The sequence below is a fragment of the Chamaea fasciata genome, unplaced genomic scaffold, assembly GCF_029207755.1.
Source record: "Chamaea fasciata isolate MVZ Bird 193981 ecotype frontalis unplaced genomic scaffold, bChaFas1.0.hap1 SCAF_33, whole genome shotgun sequence".
NCBI lineage: Eukaryota > Metazoa > Chordata > Aves > Passeriformes > Sylviidae > Chamaea > Chamaea fasciata.
In genome coordinates, this window is record NW_027094118.1 from 2,138,978 (window position 1) to 2,157,150 (window position 18,173).

Consider the following 18,173-nt stretch of genomic DNA (forward strand, 5'->3'; position numbering starts at 1 on the left):
GTGGGCTGGGGAGTTGTGCCATTGGTAAGGTTTTCCTTGTTACTGTTTTAATCCAAGAAAACAGGAGGTGGCACCAGCACTTGTTGGGGAATGCAACCCTGACTGAATCCAGAGACAGAATCTCCCTGACACTGTGTGAGCTCCCCGGGCTGGGCTCAGGTTCCTGCTGGGACTCTGCAGAGAGCTCCAGCTGGGATCAGCAGCAGCTGGAAATACCTCTGGGCATCTCCCTTTTCTGCTGCTCGCAGGAAGCAATGAAGTGAGTCAAGAAGTTCTGGTTTTTCTTTCTCCGGGTGCATTTTTTCATTGTGTTTGACACCCCAGCGGCAATTTATGTGATGGCCTCTCTAAGTTGATTCTATTTCAGCAGCACCAGCAGCAGGGCTGTGTTGGAGCGCTGCAAATGTGGCCTGTGTGGCTTTAATTCCCCTCGACTTAGTGCCCGGGGACTTGGGAGCATTTCAATCTCTTCTTTGCACGGTGCCTGCAACAGAAAGACTGAGTTCACTGTCACAAAAGCACAGCGGGTAGCAAGGATGGAAAAAGGCAATTGCAGTTGTCCTGATAAAATCCAGTCGGCAGCCAGAGGGGTGCAGCAGCCGCCGCGATCTCCAATTGCCAAGGCAAAGGCAGCAGCAGCCTCCTGCCGTCACCTCGGGCTGAGTGAAACAGTGCTGAAAACAGCGCTGGAAGCCGACCCTTCCTTTCTCTGGAGGCTGGGTCGGGGCAGCACAGGCGGGCCCTGAGCAGTCTGGGCTGTTGGCGGGTGAGCGTTGCTCCAGGCCGCAGTGGAGCCGGACAAAGGCCTTGGAAGGCGAGGCAGGAGCAGGTGGGAAGGGGCTGGCGCTGCTGCTGCTCCTGCCCGGGAGCCCCGGCCGGGCCGGGCCGGCGCCCGCTGCGCTGCGGCTCCTGCTGCTGCCAGAGCCGGGCGGGCCTCGGGGACAGGGAATGGACACGGGGGGACAGCAAAGGCCGGCGGGGCTGCGGGGATGCTGGTGCTGGGGCCAGCGCCGGCACGGAGCTTCGGCCGCAGTTGACCCGGAGGGAACCGCTGGGCAAAGGCTCCATTTCAGCCTTTCTTTCCTCACGGCTGCGAAACGACCGAAATAAAAGGAGAACCAGCAGGGCCCGGCCCCTTCTCCTTCGGGAGGAGCTCCACGCCTGGGGCCGGGAGGGGCCCTGAGGGGCCGGGAGGGGCAATGAAGGGCCATGAAGGGCTGTCGGGGGCCAGGAGAGGTTCTGTGTAGCCAGGAGGGGTTTGAGGGGCCGTGAGGAGCCTCAGCCCCGGCAGCAGCGGGGTCCCACCGTGTCCCCAGGGCAGGGCAGCCGTGAGGGGCCGCGAGTGCAGACGTGGCAGCAGAGCGGGCTTGGGGCACCTCCGGGAGGGGGTGAGAGCCTTCCCCAGCTCCAAACCACACCAAACCCACCACTAACAGGATTTCCCATCTTTAGAATCCACTGGCAACTTGGAGTCCACTGAACCGTTTAATCCCAGTGGAAAGTGCAAGGGAATTTTCCTAATGACTTACATCCAGCCTTGGTTAATCGTGTCTAAGATTTAAAAATTTGACCAGTGAAAAGTAACACTAATAAATAATAAGAACAATAGCAAGAAATAAACTCCCAAATCCCAACACTCAGCACCACACCAAAATGACCAACCTCATTTTTCTTTACTAGCACAAGGTTCATGAAAACAAATGCTGTTAACTTTCTCCACCTCACATCTTCCCCACCAGACAAATGAGGCCGTTTGCAGTGTTTAATACAAGTCACAATGGAGGGCTGGAGGGAAGAACGGGGAGACACTACCAATTTACATGTCAAACCCAGCGGTCCAGCTTCAAAGTGGAGAGAATAAAATGGAATGGGGGCAGGGGCTGGTCAGATGTTCCTCTAAAGGATGGCAAAATCACCTCCAAGTGAACAGGAGGGGAAAATCAATCCCTATAAACCACCCAGTGTGTTCAGGGACTCAGCTGTGAGGAGCTGGACGTGGACAGAGGCATCTGGAACAGTTCTTTCCTCAGGCTGAGCTCTCCAGCCTGGCCCTGAAGTCAATCAAGTGCTTTCCCAGAGCATTCCATGGTTGCCAACCACCCTTCAAGATGTGGCTCACAGGAGCAGAGAACCTTTCTCAAGGTTCTGAGCAGAAAAAGTGGCAAGAGATGCCCAATTCAGAGCTCTGTTTAAAAACCTGGAAAATAAAAATCAGTTGAACTCTGAAGCCCAGCGGTGGCTCCCAGAATCTCAGAGCCAAGGGAAAACGGGAAAGGCTTTTTACAAGAACCAACGCTGAAGAGCTCCCAGATGAATGTGTGTGACATTTTGAGAGGCTTCCAATTTTCCACAGTTTCCCTTGAATTGTTGAAATTGATTTTGCCTTTGCCTCCTCTTGCACTAAAGGAGCCTCATTTCAGCAGCCAGGAAGGCAAAGCTCATTCCTGGCCCTGGCTGCTGCTGTCCGTGCAGCATTTCCATCCCTCCCGTGGCCTCTTCCCTCAGGGTCCCCAGCAGCAGCAGCAGCTGCCGGAGCAGCACATGGAAGCTGCAGATGGAAGTGCTGCCCACCCCAGCCTGAAGCTGCACAAGGATCCTGCTGCCAGGAACCCCAATATTCCCTCCCAGGGGCCCTGCAAACAGTCACCAATTTTCAGAAGAGCAGTGTGGACAGCAGCTGCACCTGGCCGTTATCCTCTATGAAAGGAAGAAAAAAAGACCTCAGCATCGGCTGCTCGGGGCTCAGCTGGGCGTGAGCCTGCAAACCCACAGGGCACCAAGTGTTTGGTGGGCACACAGTGGCCGTGGCTGGGGGCACAGAGCCTTGCATGGTCAGAGAGTGGCAGGAGCACCGCAACCAGCTGCAGGGCGACAGGGCTGGGTCTCAGCATGTCCTTGTCCAAAACTGCAAAGCTGAGCATCACGGCCGTCATCCTGACTGACTGTTCATCTGTGTCCCGCAGGAGCTCCACAAAATGTTCAGTCAGGGGCCACACTTTTTTGGCCTGTGAGGAACACAAGTCGTGAAACGCCGCCCTGGTGCCAAGAGGGCCCAGAGGCCAAAGGCCTGTCCCGAGGTACTCGGGCAGCCGAACCAGGAGGCAGGAGAGCTGGGAGCAGCTGCCTGAGCTCTCGAAGCCCAGCCAAGCCCAAGCGACTGCATTCCCCAGCTCAGCTCCAGCCACTGCCCCCTTGTCACCATTGAGGGAGGGATCCTCAGTGAGCTTGAGAAGGGCCCTGAGCGCAAGGTTACACCTTTCCCTGCACTCACTCCGCAGGTACTTTGGGGGAGCGCCAGAGCAGCCGGCTGGCAGGAACATGGCAGCTCCCCAGGGGCTGCTTGTGGCCTCTGACACCCAATTCCTCAGGGCTTCCCACCAGCCCAGCCCCTCAGAGTCTCCCCCAGCCCGGCCAGCCTGCCCGGCAGCAGAGGCGCAGCCCCACAGCAGCTCCAGAGGAGCCCGATCAAGAGGCACCGCGGAGCCCTCAGCAATCCGGCCAGCAGCACACGGGCAGGAGGACACAGACGGCGGTTCCTGGCTGGCACAGGGCTTGTGGCCATCTCCAGGCTCCGGCCTCGCAGGGATGCCCACAGCTCCGGCCCCCGCCCACGCGCTCTCTCGGCAGTGCAAAGGCTTCCGCAGGACCACCGAGGGCCGGGGGGCTTCTGGCCATTTTCCCTGCAAGGCTGCACGCCTGGGCAGCTTGCTGAGCACAAAGCACCCTTTTCCCCCTCTTCCCCTGTGCACCCAGGGCAGCAAAAGAAAAATCCTGGGAGTCCGTGTATTGTAACACATACCCTATATTTATATACTGAAGAAAAAAAAGAAGAAAAGAAGAATCCTTTAGAAGAACAAAATCCCCGCTGGCTCAGTTGGCCCCAGCAGACAGAGTGTCCCAGATCAGCTCTCCGCAGAGCTCCAGCAGCGCAGCCAGCCCAGGCCCGACAGTCGAGGCCGTGTCTTCCGTGCCCTGCGGAGCTGATCTCGCAGCTTCCGCAGGATGGAGTACGGAGCTCTCTGGACTGCCCGGAGGACCAAGGCTGTTTCAATGGCCAGGTTTCTGATGGCAGGGCTGCTGTCATCTGCCGTGTCTTCAAGGGCTGCAAGACAGAGGAACACGGGGCCATAGCCCTGATCAGCAGGGACCCGAGGAGAGCCCCCTGCCAGGGCCAGCCCAGCCCGCTCTTGCCATGGCCACGAGGGAGCAGGGACCAAGGGGATTGAAACATTAATTTTGAAGAATTACAGACTTTAACTGGATATTGCTGAAGTAAGACAGATAGACTTCCCTTTTGATAAGCAGAAGCCGGATTTAAGGAAATGATAAATCATGGGGCCTGTCAACTTATGTTTGTGTTTTCTGACTAATCAATAGGCTTCAAGAAGCACAGTAAATTCATAAATGAAATACTCCTGGGAAAACAGGATTCAGTCGTCACGCAACACTAAAAGGTTAAAAAGTCAAAGCGAAGAAGACTCACTTACTTCATCATTTTGAGACCCCGCCCCATAAAAAAGACCACCGACCCATTTCAAAGAACAAACCACGCATGCTTAATAGCTTTTGGCTAATTACCATAGGAAGCGGGGAATGGGAGGTACTAAAGTCATGAATATACATTTGTGTTTTGGGTATTCAATCCTTCAGTACATAAAAAGACCCTGTGATCTTCTGTGAGCGCGCGTGTGTTCGGGAGCTATCCCGCACGCTGCCCGGCATCGTAATTAAACATACACTTTCTAACTCTAAACTGCCGGAGAGTCTTTTGTCCGTCATTGTTGGATATCGGCATTAGGGCGATATTCCTATTTTTTTTAATAATTCAGGATCAGCCCAAAGCTGCTGGCCATGAATCCCCGACGTGTCCCCGAATTCTCCGTGTGCTCCGCCCTCACCACCCCTCGTCCGCACGGGGAGCACAGCCCTCCGCAGCCGGGCCAGAGCGTGCGGCTTCCCCCGGCAGCCCCCGCTGACAGCCCGCTGCCCCCACTCACCCGCACAGATGAGCTCGAGCTCTTCCTTCCTTCCCCTCAGGTGCCGCCCGGCCATCCCTGGGAACACAGAGCCTGTCAGGGCCCCAGCGGCACGGCGCCCTGCCGGCGGCGCTGCCAGCCCTGTGGCCACACGGCCTCCTGCCCCGGCGGGGCTCGGCCCGGGCCCTTGCCGCACGCTGCCGCCCCAGGGCACGGCTGCCAGAGGGCGGCAGCGGCCCCGAGGGCAGGCGTGGCTCCACGGCGCCGGGCGCGGACGCCGCCGCAGCCGGGCCAGCAGCCGGGGCCGGGGCCGAGCTGCGGCGGGCCGGGGATGGGGGCTCGGGCTCGTGGCTCACCCATGAACCTGATGGCCGCCTCTCGCAGGGGCTCCTGTGGGTGCTCCAGGTAGGGCAGGGCCCGGCGCAGGTGCTCGGCCGCTCGGCTCCTGTCGTCCGCCAGCTGGAGAGAGCGGCAGCAGGGAGGGAAGGGTTGGCGCGGGCTCAGCCCCTGGCCGGGCTCTGGCCGCGCCCAGCCCCGGCCTCCCCTGCCCGCACAGCCCCGAGGCCCGGCCAGCGGGCGCCGGCGCCGGGCTCTGCAGGGGACAGAGGGCCGGCTGCTGCCCGGGGAGGCGCGGTGCCGCCCCGCCCCGCGGCCCCGCTGGGCCGGGGCTCCGTGGGCACCGCACTCGGGGGCCTTCTCCGGGCTGAGGCCGCGGCTTTCAGTCCCTTACCAGTCCTTCGCCGAACCTCCACGTCTGATCCACCTGCAGCATCTGTTCAAGATCCCTCCTCCTCAGGAATCTGGCTGAGGAATGCAGCGTTTCCCGGGCGGCCTGGAGAGCAGCAGAGAGCTGCAGATGGCCCCACAGTTCAGGGCACAGGAGTGTCCCTGTGCCAAGGCCTGCAAGAGGCTCCAGCCTGCAAGGCTCCAGGGCAGGAGGCAGCCGAGCCCCTGCCCAGGGGGAAGCAGCAGCTCACAAGTGCTCACCTCAAGCACACACTTGTTCTGGTCATGGCAGTGGAAGGAGAGTGGGAGCAGGCTCTGGCACACGTGTGACTTCAGCACCTTTCTTCCCTCTTCCGTTAACGAAACCATCATGTCTTGAAAGGCAAACATAGCGCACAGCTGCACCTGGCTATCATCCTGTATGAAAGGAAGGAAAAAAGACCTCATCACGGGCTGCTTCTGGCTGACCTGGGCACCAGCCTGCAAATCCACATGGCACAAAGTGTCCATGCGGCACTCGGTGGCCGTGGCTGGGGGCACAGAGCCTTACGTTGTCAAAGAGCGGCAGGAGCGCCTCAGCCAGTCTCAGGGCGATGGGGCTGGGTATCAGGACGCCATTGTACAGAAACAAATATTTCAGTAGAACAATGGTCATCCTGATGATGTCGCCATCACTTTCCTGCAGGAGCTCGATGAGGCTTTCAGTCAGGTTCCACATTTCTTTAGCCTGTGTGGAACACAAGTCTGTGTAAGCCCAGCCTGCTGCCACAGGGCTCAGAGGCCAAAGACCTGTGTGGAAGCACTCGGGCAGCTGAAGTGGGAGGCAGGAGAGCTGGGAGCAGCTGTCTCAGCACCCAAAACTAAGGCAAGCTCAAGCAACTGCCTTCCCCAGCCCCACGCTGCCCGCACAGCCTCAGCCACTGCCCCCTTCTCACCATCAGGCGATTCTTGCCCAGCACCACGAGGCCTCTGAGTGCCAAGAGACGCCTCTCCCTGCACTCGCTCCGCAGGTTCTTGGACAGGATCTCCAGAGCGATGCCGCTGCACTTACTCAAGTTGAGGCACTGGAGGACCTGAAAGGCACAGGGCAGTGACAGGGGTCCCGGCCGACAGCAGCCCAGACCCGCACAGGGCCGGGCCCAGGCAGCAGCAGCAGCAGCAGCACAGGGCGCGGGCACCGTCCCAGGCAGCTGCGGCTACGAGAGGGCACAGAGCTGGGAGGCAGCTCAGCCAGGCAGCGCTGGCCTTCAGGCTCACCTCCACAAGGAACACCAGGGCGGGCAGATCCCAGCGTGGCTGCCGTGTGCTGAGCAGCTGGAGCAGGTAGTGAATGATCCAGGAACACAAGGGTTTGGAGACAGAAGACATCTGCCTGGCAGGAGAAAAAGTAACCAACACTGTGAACCAGGGGGACAGACCTTTCCCAGGAGTGACTCCCAGAGGTCGGCTCTTTCAGCACCATCCTGCACGGGGACCTCAGGCATTTGGGAGGTGGCTCCTTGTGGGCACCCGCCTCTGCCAGCCTTTGCCAGTCTGCTTGGTGTTCCGGGGTGACAAGGCCCTCTGGCTCATCACCACAGAGACTCTGTGGGGGACCCCGAGCACAGAGCACAGATTCTGGGGGCGGCGGCGTCAAGGGGGTCTCACCTGGCCAGCAGACCCAAAGCATAGTGGTGGGTGTCAGCATGGAGCAGCTTGTCCCAGCCACGCTGGCGTTCCATTGCCACCACCACATTCTCACAGTGCATTTGGCAGAGCAGGGACTTGAGGGTCCACGCTGCAAACCTGTGTGCAGAGCAAAGCCCAGGTCACGCTGGGAGCACTGGCTCCTGCCCTGGAGATTTGGCAGGGACAGGAGGACTGGGATGGAGCACCTGTTGGGGCTGGTGGCAAGGCCGTCTCGCTCCTGGCATGCCTTCCAGAAGGTATCGATCTCCTCTGGTGGATCCAAAGTGCTGGAGAACACTTGGAAGAGCAGATGCACAAGTAGGCGGGGGAAACACAGCCTCACTTCGAGTGGGACATAGTGCTCCTGGAGGATCTTCCACATCACCGCAGTTGCCTGCAAAGGACGAATCCCCCCGACACAGTGCTGAGGTGTTGGTGTGGCAGGGCCCCAGCGTGGCACGGAGAGGCCAGGGGAGACGCAGGGGGAGCACCGGGCCCGGTGCCCCTGAAGCTGCCCCTAGGCCAGGCTTCATCCCAGCGCCTGAGGCAGGGAGATGCGGTGGGGGAAGGAGGGTGGAGAGCTGCTGGAAAGGCAGCCGTGGGGTGAGCTGGGGCCAGTTCCAGAAACTCACAGCCAGGGCAAAGACACCAGTTTTGTCCCCATCCGAGGTGCACGTGCTGTGCTCTGGCCAGTCCTCCAGCACACGGAGGAGCATCATCTGCGCCGGCTTCGCAGTGCTGGGTGAGCACAGGATGGCCTTCCACATGGGCAAAGCAGCTCTGCAGGGTCAGAACTCTGTCTCAGGGGGGCCTCGGACACAGCACCGTGGCCTGGGCTGCAGGGGGGAGCTGAGCTGGCTGCCAGCTCTGCCTCTGCCCACTGGCCCTTGCCAGCAGCATGCAGGCAGCCCAGCCCTGTGGGGACAGACCCCCGAGGGGCAGGGAGGGAGCACGGCAGCAGGCTCGGGGCCTGCCATGCCAGAGCTGGAGAAGGGAGCAGCCGGAGGGCCCTGGATTTCTCCTTTGCTCAGACACCTGGGACAGGCTGTACAGGATGATGGGCTGGGGAGCCCTGAGCCCTCTGGGCAGGTGGGCCCCATACCTGTCACACGATGGGGCCACACGCAGGAGAGTCATCACCACGTCAGCAGGCTGTGCCTCGGTGAGATCCAGCAGGGTCCTGAACAGCTTGTGCCCAGAGTACTCATTGGCCAGGAGCCACTGGTGGATGTACCTGACCATGGCAGGCGCCTGGAGAAGGCACGGGAAGACTTGGAAAGCTGCCAGAGGGAGAAATGTCCCCAGCTTCCCCAGAGAAGTGCTTCCCTTTCCGCACACTGGGTGGCCTGGGAGGGTTACAGGGACCAGCAGGGGTGGCTTGGGAGGCCAAGCAGTTCCTGGGAGGATCAGACCCTGGTCACAGGCTTCTTACTTGCTTTGGCTTGGAAAATCCCTCCTCTACAAGCATATCCAGCAGGGCAGCACTGGACTTGGTTTTGAAGAGGTCCTCAGAGTATCCTCTGAGCCCAGTCTCCTCTACTGGGGCAGCTCCAGGACCTTCCTCTTCCACGCTGGCCAATTTGGGCACTCTTGGGGATCTCTGCTCCATGTCAGCGACTGGACTGATGGGGACTTGCAGGAGAGATGCCTCGGAAAAGCTCCGAGTCAGCAAGTCCTGCAGCGGTGCCTGGAAGGCACCGACACAACTGAAGTGCTGGGAAGAGTTCAGGACAGCAAGTCCTGCACTCTGCTCTTGAGGGCTCCTGCCACAAGGACGGGTGACTCTTGGTCAAGGATTGTGCTTTGGCCTTGAGGTCAACCGGCGGCAGGAATAACGCCTCGGAAAAGCTCCGGGTCAGACACGAACGAGTGTGCTGTGAGGGGGCTCCTCACGACACCGCTCTATCCTGTCCTGTCCCGTCACGTGCTCCGAGCACAGTGGCACAGCTGCATCACCACCAGCACCTGTGTCACCATGTGTCACGAAGGCTCCTTGGACACCCTGTGCCGTTCCATGCCACGGTGAGTGACCACGCTGCTGCACCGTGTCACAAAGGGCCAATGCACACACTGCCACCTGCCCTGGGGCCGCCCCCAGCCCAGCCAAAGTGGCCCGGGTTGGAAGGAATCCCTCGCCCCAAGCGTCTAAGACAGCCCTAAGACAGGATCTTTCGGAGCGCCTCAAACCACGGGCAAACGCTGCCCTGCTCTGCGGGCTCAGGGCAGCAGAAGGAGCCCCCAGGGCTGCCGACGCAGCCGCAGCGGGAAGGGCACGGGGCCTTGCACAGAAGGTGGCACGGCCTCCTTGGGACACGTCTCGGCCGGTGGCCGTCCTAAACCCGCAGGTGTGACACAGACGAGGAACGTGTGGGCCAGGGCACCAGCGCTGCTCTGACCCCTGGGGCCAGGGGAGCGCTGAAACCGGCAGGTGTGGCAGAGTCCCCGCACAAGCAGAGCTGCCACCCCCTGAGCCCTGGCAGTGCTGGTGTCATCTCCTGCCCCAGAGACCTGTGCCCCGGGGGGCTTCTCTGCCACAGGGCAGCCAAAGCCCAGGTGCACTGGGGGCTGTGCTCCTTCCTCCAGGGGATGTTAGCAGGAGCACCTGGAGCAGCTGCTGGCAACACTTGGTCTCTTGTCAGAAGCTGTTACTCCATGCTGAAATTGTTTTCTCATTGGAGTAATTTCCTGCAGCACTAAATCACCCTGGCAGCGAAGGCATAGAAGGATCCGGCATTTAAGAATGCTCCGTTCAGGAAAGCTTTACGTCCCATTGCTCAACTCAAGTAGTTCCAAAAAGTTGCAAACTTCCTAAATTCATGGGAATGGCCCGAGAAGGTGATAGGTTTGGAAGTTTCCTTGCCATCTCAAAGCAGCAACACATTTGCCTTAAGGTCATCCATTGAATGTCACTGTACAAAACATAAGACTACACAGGGGCAAAAGAAAGGCCTTGCTTTGGTTTCGAACATTTTTCTCTGAAGGGATGATGATAAGAACCTAATTCTCTTAAGGAATAAAGGCTCTCCAGCAAGTGAAAGTCCACTCAGTGTTACAAAAGTAGCCCAAACAAATGAGTAGACTGCAGGAGGACTAATCCTCCCTATCCTGCTACAGATACCTAAGTGACCGAGAAAGTACAGCTCTCCCCTCTTCTCTGCACGAGAAGCAGGACCACGAACAGAAAAAGTCCCAGCTATTCCTTCTGTCCTCCATAACCAAAGCTGTGTTAAACCACAGATGCTGCCTTCAAACTGACTCCAATTCCAGCCTCAACCTCTCACCTTCCAGACAACTCCTTCGCCAGCACCCTGCCAAGCCCCCAGGTGTCCCCATCCCTCAGCAGAGCTTTCCCCGTCTTCCAGCAGACCCCCTGGTTCCCTGCACGTGCCGTGGGATGGCACTCAGGACGATGTGCTCCAAGGCCTTCCCCGGTAGCGAGCTCAGGCTGCCAGGCCATCGGTTCCTGGATCATTCTTCCTGCCGACCCTTCCTGCGCACGGCTCTTCCATTTGCACGTTTGTGCTCAGCTGGGACTTGTCCACTTCACCAGGACTGCTGCTAAAGGATGGAGAGCAGCCTGGCAAGCTCCTTCTCCAGCTCCCTCTTTACTCTCGGGGGAGGTAGAACCTGCCACAGGAAAGCAAGCGGTGCCAAAAGACCTGGGCGGCATCAGGCACATTTAGGAATGAAACAAGGCCTTTCTTTGATGGAAGGAAGCACAGGCAATTTAGAGAAGCAAAGAGTACTTAGCACAGATATCCTTAAGTACTTAGCACCAGTTAACATAAGAAAAACTTGGAAGCCTAGCATGACAGGAGAGTGACTTGACAAAAAGCTTTAGACATAACCTTCCAGAAGACCTAAGGGCGGCCACAGAATCAGCCCTGTGCAGGCAAGGGATGAGGAAGACGAGCTGCTTTGGTGCGCTGAGACCGATCCTGGCCAGCAGGTGGACATTAGCTTCAAGTCTAGGAATCTGACACAATGGATTTCTTTGTAAACCCCCTGCCTATCCAATCACCTCAGCAGTGTAAAGATGGATGGTATTTTTAATAGAATTCCTACATAAAACCACTGAAATTTAGACGAGGCAAAGAAGCCTTGTGGTGGAGTGCAGACCCCTTCCCTCCTGCCAATAAAAGAGCTTCTGGCGGACGATGCATTTGTCTGCTGATTTCTTTGAATTCTAGAGACCCCTCAGCACTGCTCTATCCTGAGGGAACACCCTTGGCCTTGACCCGTAGGCACCCGCGCAAGCTTCAAATCAGCTGCCTCAGCTTGCAGGACCTCTCTTGGCCGGCATCCTGACGGGGATGCAGGACTGCTGCGAGGCACTGCTGGGACCCAGCAGGACAGGACCGGCTGTCTCATGTCCACGTAGCAGCACCCCCTGACACAGCCGGGGTCATCCCGAAAGCAGACAAGGCTCACGTGTCTGCGGAGAGGGGCAAGGAGCGCTGAGCTCCTCTCAGGGTGTCTCAGCTGGGCCTGCTCCACAACACGCCCCCATTTGAAGGCCTGCTAATGCCCAGCTGCCAGAAATGCCTGCCTTGTTCTCTCCAAGATGCACAGGAAGAGCCGATGAGAGGGCGCCTTGGGAGGCAAACCTTCCAAGCCTTTTCTGAGGCCAGGGACACAGCAAGATCAGCCAAGACTCTCCGTGCCACCTGGCCCACACAGCCCAGCTCGGTGCCGGCCCTCTGGGCCGGAGCCGCTTCCAGCGAGCAAGACAGAAATGCATATTGCCAAGAGTTGAAACACAGCAGACAGGTAAGATGTGAGACGTGTGTGCATGAAGGCCTTTGAATTCACAGCTCTCCGAGACAGCTTTGGGGCTCGCAGCTGTTCAGAGATGCTCCTGCTCACACCTCTGTCCACAGTGGGGGTAACACACCCTGCTGCAGGTGCTTGCCTTGGTCTCTGCAGGTCCAGGTGGATTCCAAACCTGCTCTTCACAGCCTTCTCCCTTCCCTTCTCCATCTGCCAAGTGCCACGGGCCTCAAGGACTGAAAGGACCACAGACAGCTAAAGGGGGACACTTGCACCTTCCTCACTGGGAGCTCCATGGAAAGCGCTTTCCTTGAGAAGCAAGTCTCTTTTCCCCAGAGGCATTTCCCCACATTGGGAACTTTCCTGGGGAACACCAACACACTCCTAAGAAACCCTGGCAAGGCTGAATTCCTTCTGGTCCTTTCTGGCCAGGCGCTCCAGCTCTAGCTCGTATTCCCCCCAGTGTGATTCCAGGTGGAGGTTCGCACATGCAGCCCCAGGCCCTCTACAAACACAAGCTGCCCACTGCCTCTTCACCTGCCTCCACTCCTGCCTGCGCTCACAGCAGCAAAACCAGGCTGTTCCCGGCCAGAGACTAGAGCCCTGTTCCCGCAGGACGCTCTTGCCAGCACCTTCCAGGACTCTCCGCTGTGCACACAGCACTTTTCATGCCCGCTCTCCACAGCCTTTGGAACACAGAGCACAACCTGGCTGGCGCTGCCGTCAGCACACCCCAAACACAGGCGGAGGAAGGAGAAGCAGGGGCTGCTTTGTGGCCATGCCCAAGAGAGACTGGAAGGGTGCCCTCCCTCTGCTCTCACTTGGGTGCCTTTCTGACAGGCTCTGAGGCAGGGGCTGCGATTCCTCCGTTGTGGGGACCAGAACCGCAGCCGGGATCCCGGCACTGCCTGACGGCGCTCCGGGCAATTGGCACGGTGGTCGCGTGTCTCAGCCTCGGCCACCGTGCTGCTGCTTCACTTGCCCTCAGGCACAACAAAAGCTCAGTGTTTAGTTGTCAGGGATGCTCGGGAATAAAACAATCTGAAACGTACTTGTGACTGCAAAACAAGTTTTCTTTGATGAGTTGCTGATGCAACAAATACATCCCAACCCCTGGATTGGTGAAAAGCTGCTGAGCGGCAGCAGGAGACGGAAGGTGATGCTCAGCTGGGAGATGCAGGCAGCCCATCCAACTTCAGGGCATGCCCTGCATCAAAAGAGCGTGAATTTAGTCCGTGTCGCCACTCCACCCCAGAACCAGGTTTCATAGCTCCTCCTCTGGACTGGAGCTTCTCCAGTTACATCATCACCTCACAGATGGCCAGAGCAGGAGTGGTGAATGTGGGCAGAGCTTCGGCCACAGAATCAACCTGATCCAGCACCAGAACATCCACACTGGGGAAAGGCCGTACAAGTGTGGGGAATGTGGGAAGGGCTTCAGCCACAGAGCCAGCCTGAGCTTGCACCAAAAGATCCACACTGGGGAGAGGCCCTACAAGGGTTCCCAGTGTGGGAAGGGGTTTCGGGTCAGCAGCAAGCTCCTTGAACACCAGCAGACACACACAGAGGAGAGGCCCTTCCGCTGCCCCCACTGCAGGAAGGGCTTCAGGCACAACTCCAACCTCATCATCCACCGGCGCATCCACACCGGGGAGAGGCCCCAAGAGTGTCCCCAGTGTGGGAAGAGCTTCTCACAGAGCTCAGCCTTGACCCAACACCAACAAAGGCACCATCAGGAAAGCCCTGCCAGTGCCCCCAGTGCAGAAAAAGCTTCGAGCTCGGCTCCAGCTCCAGCCCCCACTGGAGGAGCCACATTGGGCAGAGCCCCGGTGACCCACATTCCCTGTGTTCCGTGTTGGGAAGTCACCTTGCCGATTATCCTTTTGATTAGACCTTAATTATTTTCTCTTCTCCCTCTCTTTGTACTGCAAAAGCCAAGAGAGATTGTAGCCCTGCTTTCGTGCCTGAGATCTTTTGGTTTTGTGAAATTCTTTTCTCAGGGAATTTTCTGTAAACAAGAGCAGTGTTTCTCTAAAAACTGTAGCATTGTTTTTCATTCCTTTTCCTAGGAGGGACTTCTTGATGTCCCTCTGCTCTGACCAATGTGATTGACGAGGTTTGTCTTTTTGTCACCGATCAGATTGGTCTGTGTAAAATACTAAGGGAGACACATTCCGAAAAACTAAAGGAGTCATTTTCAGCCTTCTGAAGCTCCGAGTCTCCTAGCTCGGTCCCGCCCGGCGGCGCGGCCAAAACTCCCCGGAGCGAGCGCGGCGGTCCCGTAGCGATCCCGGAGCGATTCCGGGTCCGATCCCCGTCCCGGTTTCGGGCTCGGTCTCAGTCTCGGTTTCGGATCAGCGCCAGTCTCGGAGCTGGTTCCGGTGCCGGTCTCGGTCTGTCCCGGAGCGCTGCCGGTCTCGGTTCTGGCCGCGGTCCTGGAGCCTTCCCGGGGCCGGTTCCGGAGCGCTCCCGGCGCCGGTCGCATTGTCGGTCGTGGTCTCAGTCTTGGTCCCGGTACCAGTTCTGGTGCCGGTTTTGGTCTCGGTGTCGATCCCAGTGCCGGTGCCTGTGCGGGGCCGGTCTCAGTTGCGGTGACCGTCTCAGCCTTGGTGTTGCTGCAGGTTCCGGTGCTGATCTTGTCTCGGTCCCGGTCCCGGTCCCGGAGGTTTTTGGCCCATTTGGATGATTTGAAGCTAAACCTGGTGGATTTACGGTGGATTTTCGGCACAACTGGCGATTTTAAGCGAACCCGGGCGGTTTTAGGACCGCGCGTCCCCTTGACCCCGCCCCTTTCCCCTCCCAGTTCCCGCCCTTTCCTTGGCCCCGCCCTCCCAGGCCGGGCCCGGGCCCGGGGGAGGAGGAGGAGGGAGGGAGGAAGAGGCGCAGCGGCAGCAGGAGCGGGAGGAGAAGACGAGCGGAGGGAGCGGCGGCTCCAGCGCTCCCTGAACTGGCGGCACCGCCGGGATCATCGCCCCCCATCCCGCAGGTGCCCGGGGAGGGGGAGCTCGCCCCAAATATCCCGGGGGGTCCCTGGGTTTGGGGTTTGTTGGGGGGATGTTTGAAGCTCGCGGGGATCCAAAGCCGAGCAGCAGATGCCCCTCGGGGGGACATCGGGGGCTCCCCGGGAGGTGTTTTTGGGGTGTCCCGGTGCCGGCAGTGGCTGCTCCCAGTATGAGCCTGGTCAGTCCCAGTATGAGCCCAGTCTGTGAAAAACAAGGTTCACTTTCTATGTAAATTTTCAGAAATAGGTTTAATAGAAAATGAGTCAGTTAGGAGATAAAAAAAAAAAGCTAAGTACGTTTGGCCGGTTGACTTGGCATTTAGCCAAGTCCACACTCTGCTGTATCAGAGTCATTCTTTAAATGCCATTGCCATTGTATCAACCTGTTGAATGTTCATATTTTTCCATAAACTAGTTTCCATATTCCGGGAACTGTTTTGCATGGTCCCTCCTTGGGTCCGCTGTTTTAGGGCATGCGTGTTTCTTGGCTGTGTCTTCCTTATCACCTCCAGGTTGAGCCTTGGTCCGTACTTTCTTCAGATGGTAGATGCTGATAGTTGGTATCTCAATAGCAGAGTCTCCTTTACATGTTCACTAGATGTTATCCTGACCAAACAGACAGTTTAAGCATACTATATCATCTAGTACCTCTATGCCTAATTTTCTTTACTAATAGCAGAACTAAAAAAACTTATATCATTACACAATATTCTTAACCATATAGAACACATCTTGCAAAAAGCCAAGTTTATAATATGCATTTATAACACTGGTCAGTCCCAGTATGAGCCCAGTCAGTCCCAGTATAAGCCCGGTCAGTCCCAGTATCCGTAGGTGGGGAGACAGAAGAGGGGGGAGCTTTTCGGGTTCCTGGGACTCGCCGCAGCCCGGGGAGGGCGGGCACCGAGCAGACGGGGGATCTCCTTCCCCTTCCCTGTGACACGGAGGCAAATCCCATCCTGTCCTTGTCCTTCCTCCCCCAGACAGGGAGCCGAGCATGGAGAGCAGGGAGGACAAATCCCCGCGGCAGAAGCTCGTGGCAGAGGCCGTTTTGAGCGGCTCCACGGCGCAGGAATGCAACGGGGAGGAAAAGGGCCGAAGATCCCTGAGGAGGAGGGGCTGCAAACGCAGCTGGCGAGGATGTGAGGAGGAAAGAGCCAGGCCGGGCCAGGAAGGCGGCCGGAGATGGAGCCAAAGCTCAGAGCTGGTGGTCCATGAGCAGCTTCGTGATGGGGAGAAGCCCCACAAGTGCTCCGAGTGTGGGAAGAGCTTCCGCTGGCAGAGCGACCTGCTCCGCCACCAGAGGACCCACACTGGGGAGAGACCCTACGAGTGTGGGGAGTGTGGGAAGAGCTTCAGCCGACGGTGCCACCTGATCTGCCACCAGAGGATCCACACCGGAGAAAAGCCGTATGAGTGTGGGGAATGTGGGAAGAGCTTCAGCCATAAATCCCACCTGATCCGTCACCAGATGACCCACAGTGGGGAGAGGCCCTACGAGTGTGATCAATGCAGGAAGAGGTTTCAGACCAGCACTTATCTCCTCATGCACCAGAGCACGCACACGGAGGAGAGGCCCTTCCATTGCCCTGACTGCAGGAAGGGCTTCAAGCGGAGCTCACACCTCATCCAGCACCAGAAGATCCACAGCAGGGAACAACTCGATGCGAGCGAGAAATGTGCGAAGAGCTTCAGCGTGAGGTCCAACCGGATCCATCACCAGAGGACCCACGCCAGGGAACGACCCTATGAGTGTGGGGAGTGCGGGAAGACCTTTAGCTGGCGGTGCCGTCTGATCAGCCACCAGAGGATCCACACAGGAGAACAGCCCTACGAATGTGGGGAATGTGGGAAGAGCTTCAGCCAGAGAATCCACCTGATCCAGCACCAGAACATCCACACTGGGGAAAGGCCGTACAAGTGTGGGGAGTGTGGGAAGGGCTTCAGGCAGAGCGGCAGCCTGAGGTTCCACCAGAGGATCCACACTGGGGAGAGGCCCTACAAGTGTTGCCAGTGCGGGAAGGGGTTTGTGACCAGCACCCTGCTGCTTGAACATCAGCAGACACATGCAGAGGAGAGGCCCTTCCACTGCCCCGACTGCAGGAAGGGCTTCAAGCGGAGCTCACACCTCATCCAGCACCAGAAGATCCACACCAGGGAACGACTCAATGAGAGTGAGAAATGTGGGAAGAGCTTCAGCATGGGGTCCAACCGGATCCATCACCAGATGACCCACGCCGGGGAACGAACCTTTGAGTGTGGGGAATGTGGGAAGAGCTTTAGCTGGCGGTGCCGCCTGATCAGCCACCAGAGGATCCACACAGGAGAACGGCCCTACGAATGTGGGGAATGTGGGAAGAGCTTTAGGCACACACCCAACCTGATTATCCACCAGAGGATCCACACTGGGGAGAGGCCCTACAAGTGTTCCCAGTGTGGGAAGGGGTTTGTGACCAGCACCCTGCTCCTTGAACACCAGCAGACACACACAGAGGAGAGGCCCTTCCGCTGCCCCGACTGCAGGAAGGGCTTCAGGCACAACTCCAACCTCATCATCCACCAGCGCATCCACACCAGGGAGGGCCCCAAGAGTGTCCCCAGTGTGGGAAGAGCTTCTCACAGAGCTCAGCCTTGACCCAACACCAACAAAGGCACCATCAGGAAAGCCCTGCCAGTGCCCCCAGTGCAGAAAGAGCTTCGAGCTCGGCTCCAGCTCCAGCCCCCGCTGGTGGAGCCACATTGGGCAGAGCCCTGGTGACCCACATTCCCTGTGTTCCGTGTTGGGAAGTCACCTTGCCGATTATCCTTTTGATTAGACCTTAATTATTTTCTCTTCTCCCTCTCTTTGTACTGCAAAAGCCAAGAGAGATTGTAGCCCTGCTTTCGTGCCTGAGATCTTTTGGTTTTGTGAAATTCTTTTCTCAGGGAGTTTTCTGTAAACAAGAGGAGTGTTTTTCTAAAAACTGTAGCATTGTTTTTCATTCCTTTTCCTAGGAGGGACTTCTTGATGTCCCTCTGCTCTGAACAATGTG

General features: G+C 58.0%; 1 protein-coding gene and 1 pseudogene across 1 annotated transcript in view; one reads left to right on the top strand and one right to left on the bottom strand.

Annotated features, from left to right (window-relative positions):
- LOC136303411 (zinc finger protein 585A-like) overlaps window positions 1-17,776 on the top strand; it is a gene marked incomplete at its 5' end in the record, with an annotated part of 71,536 nt that extends 53,760 nt beyond the window's left edge. The window contains 2 exons of the mRNA XM_066207085.1: window positions 13,520-13,719; window positions 16,387-17,776. Coding sequence (XP_066063182.1) covers window positions 13,520-13,719; window positions 16,387-17,776 — 1,590 coding nt within the window. The remainder of the gene's footprint in view (window positions 1-13,519; window positions 13,720-16,386) is intronic.
- Window positions 462-8,979, bottom strand: LOC136303396 (maestro heat-like repeat-containing protein family member 7; annotated as a pseudogene).
- Window positions 17,777-18,173: the final 397 nt, after the last annotated feature.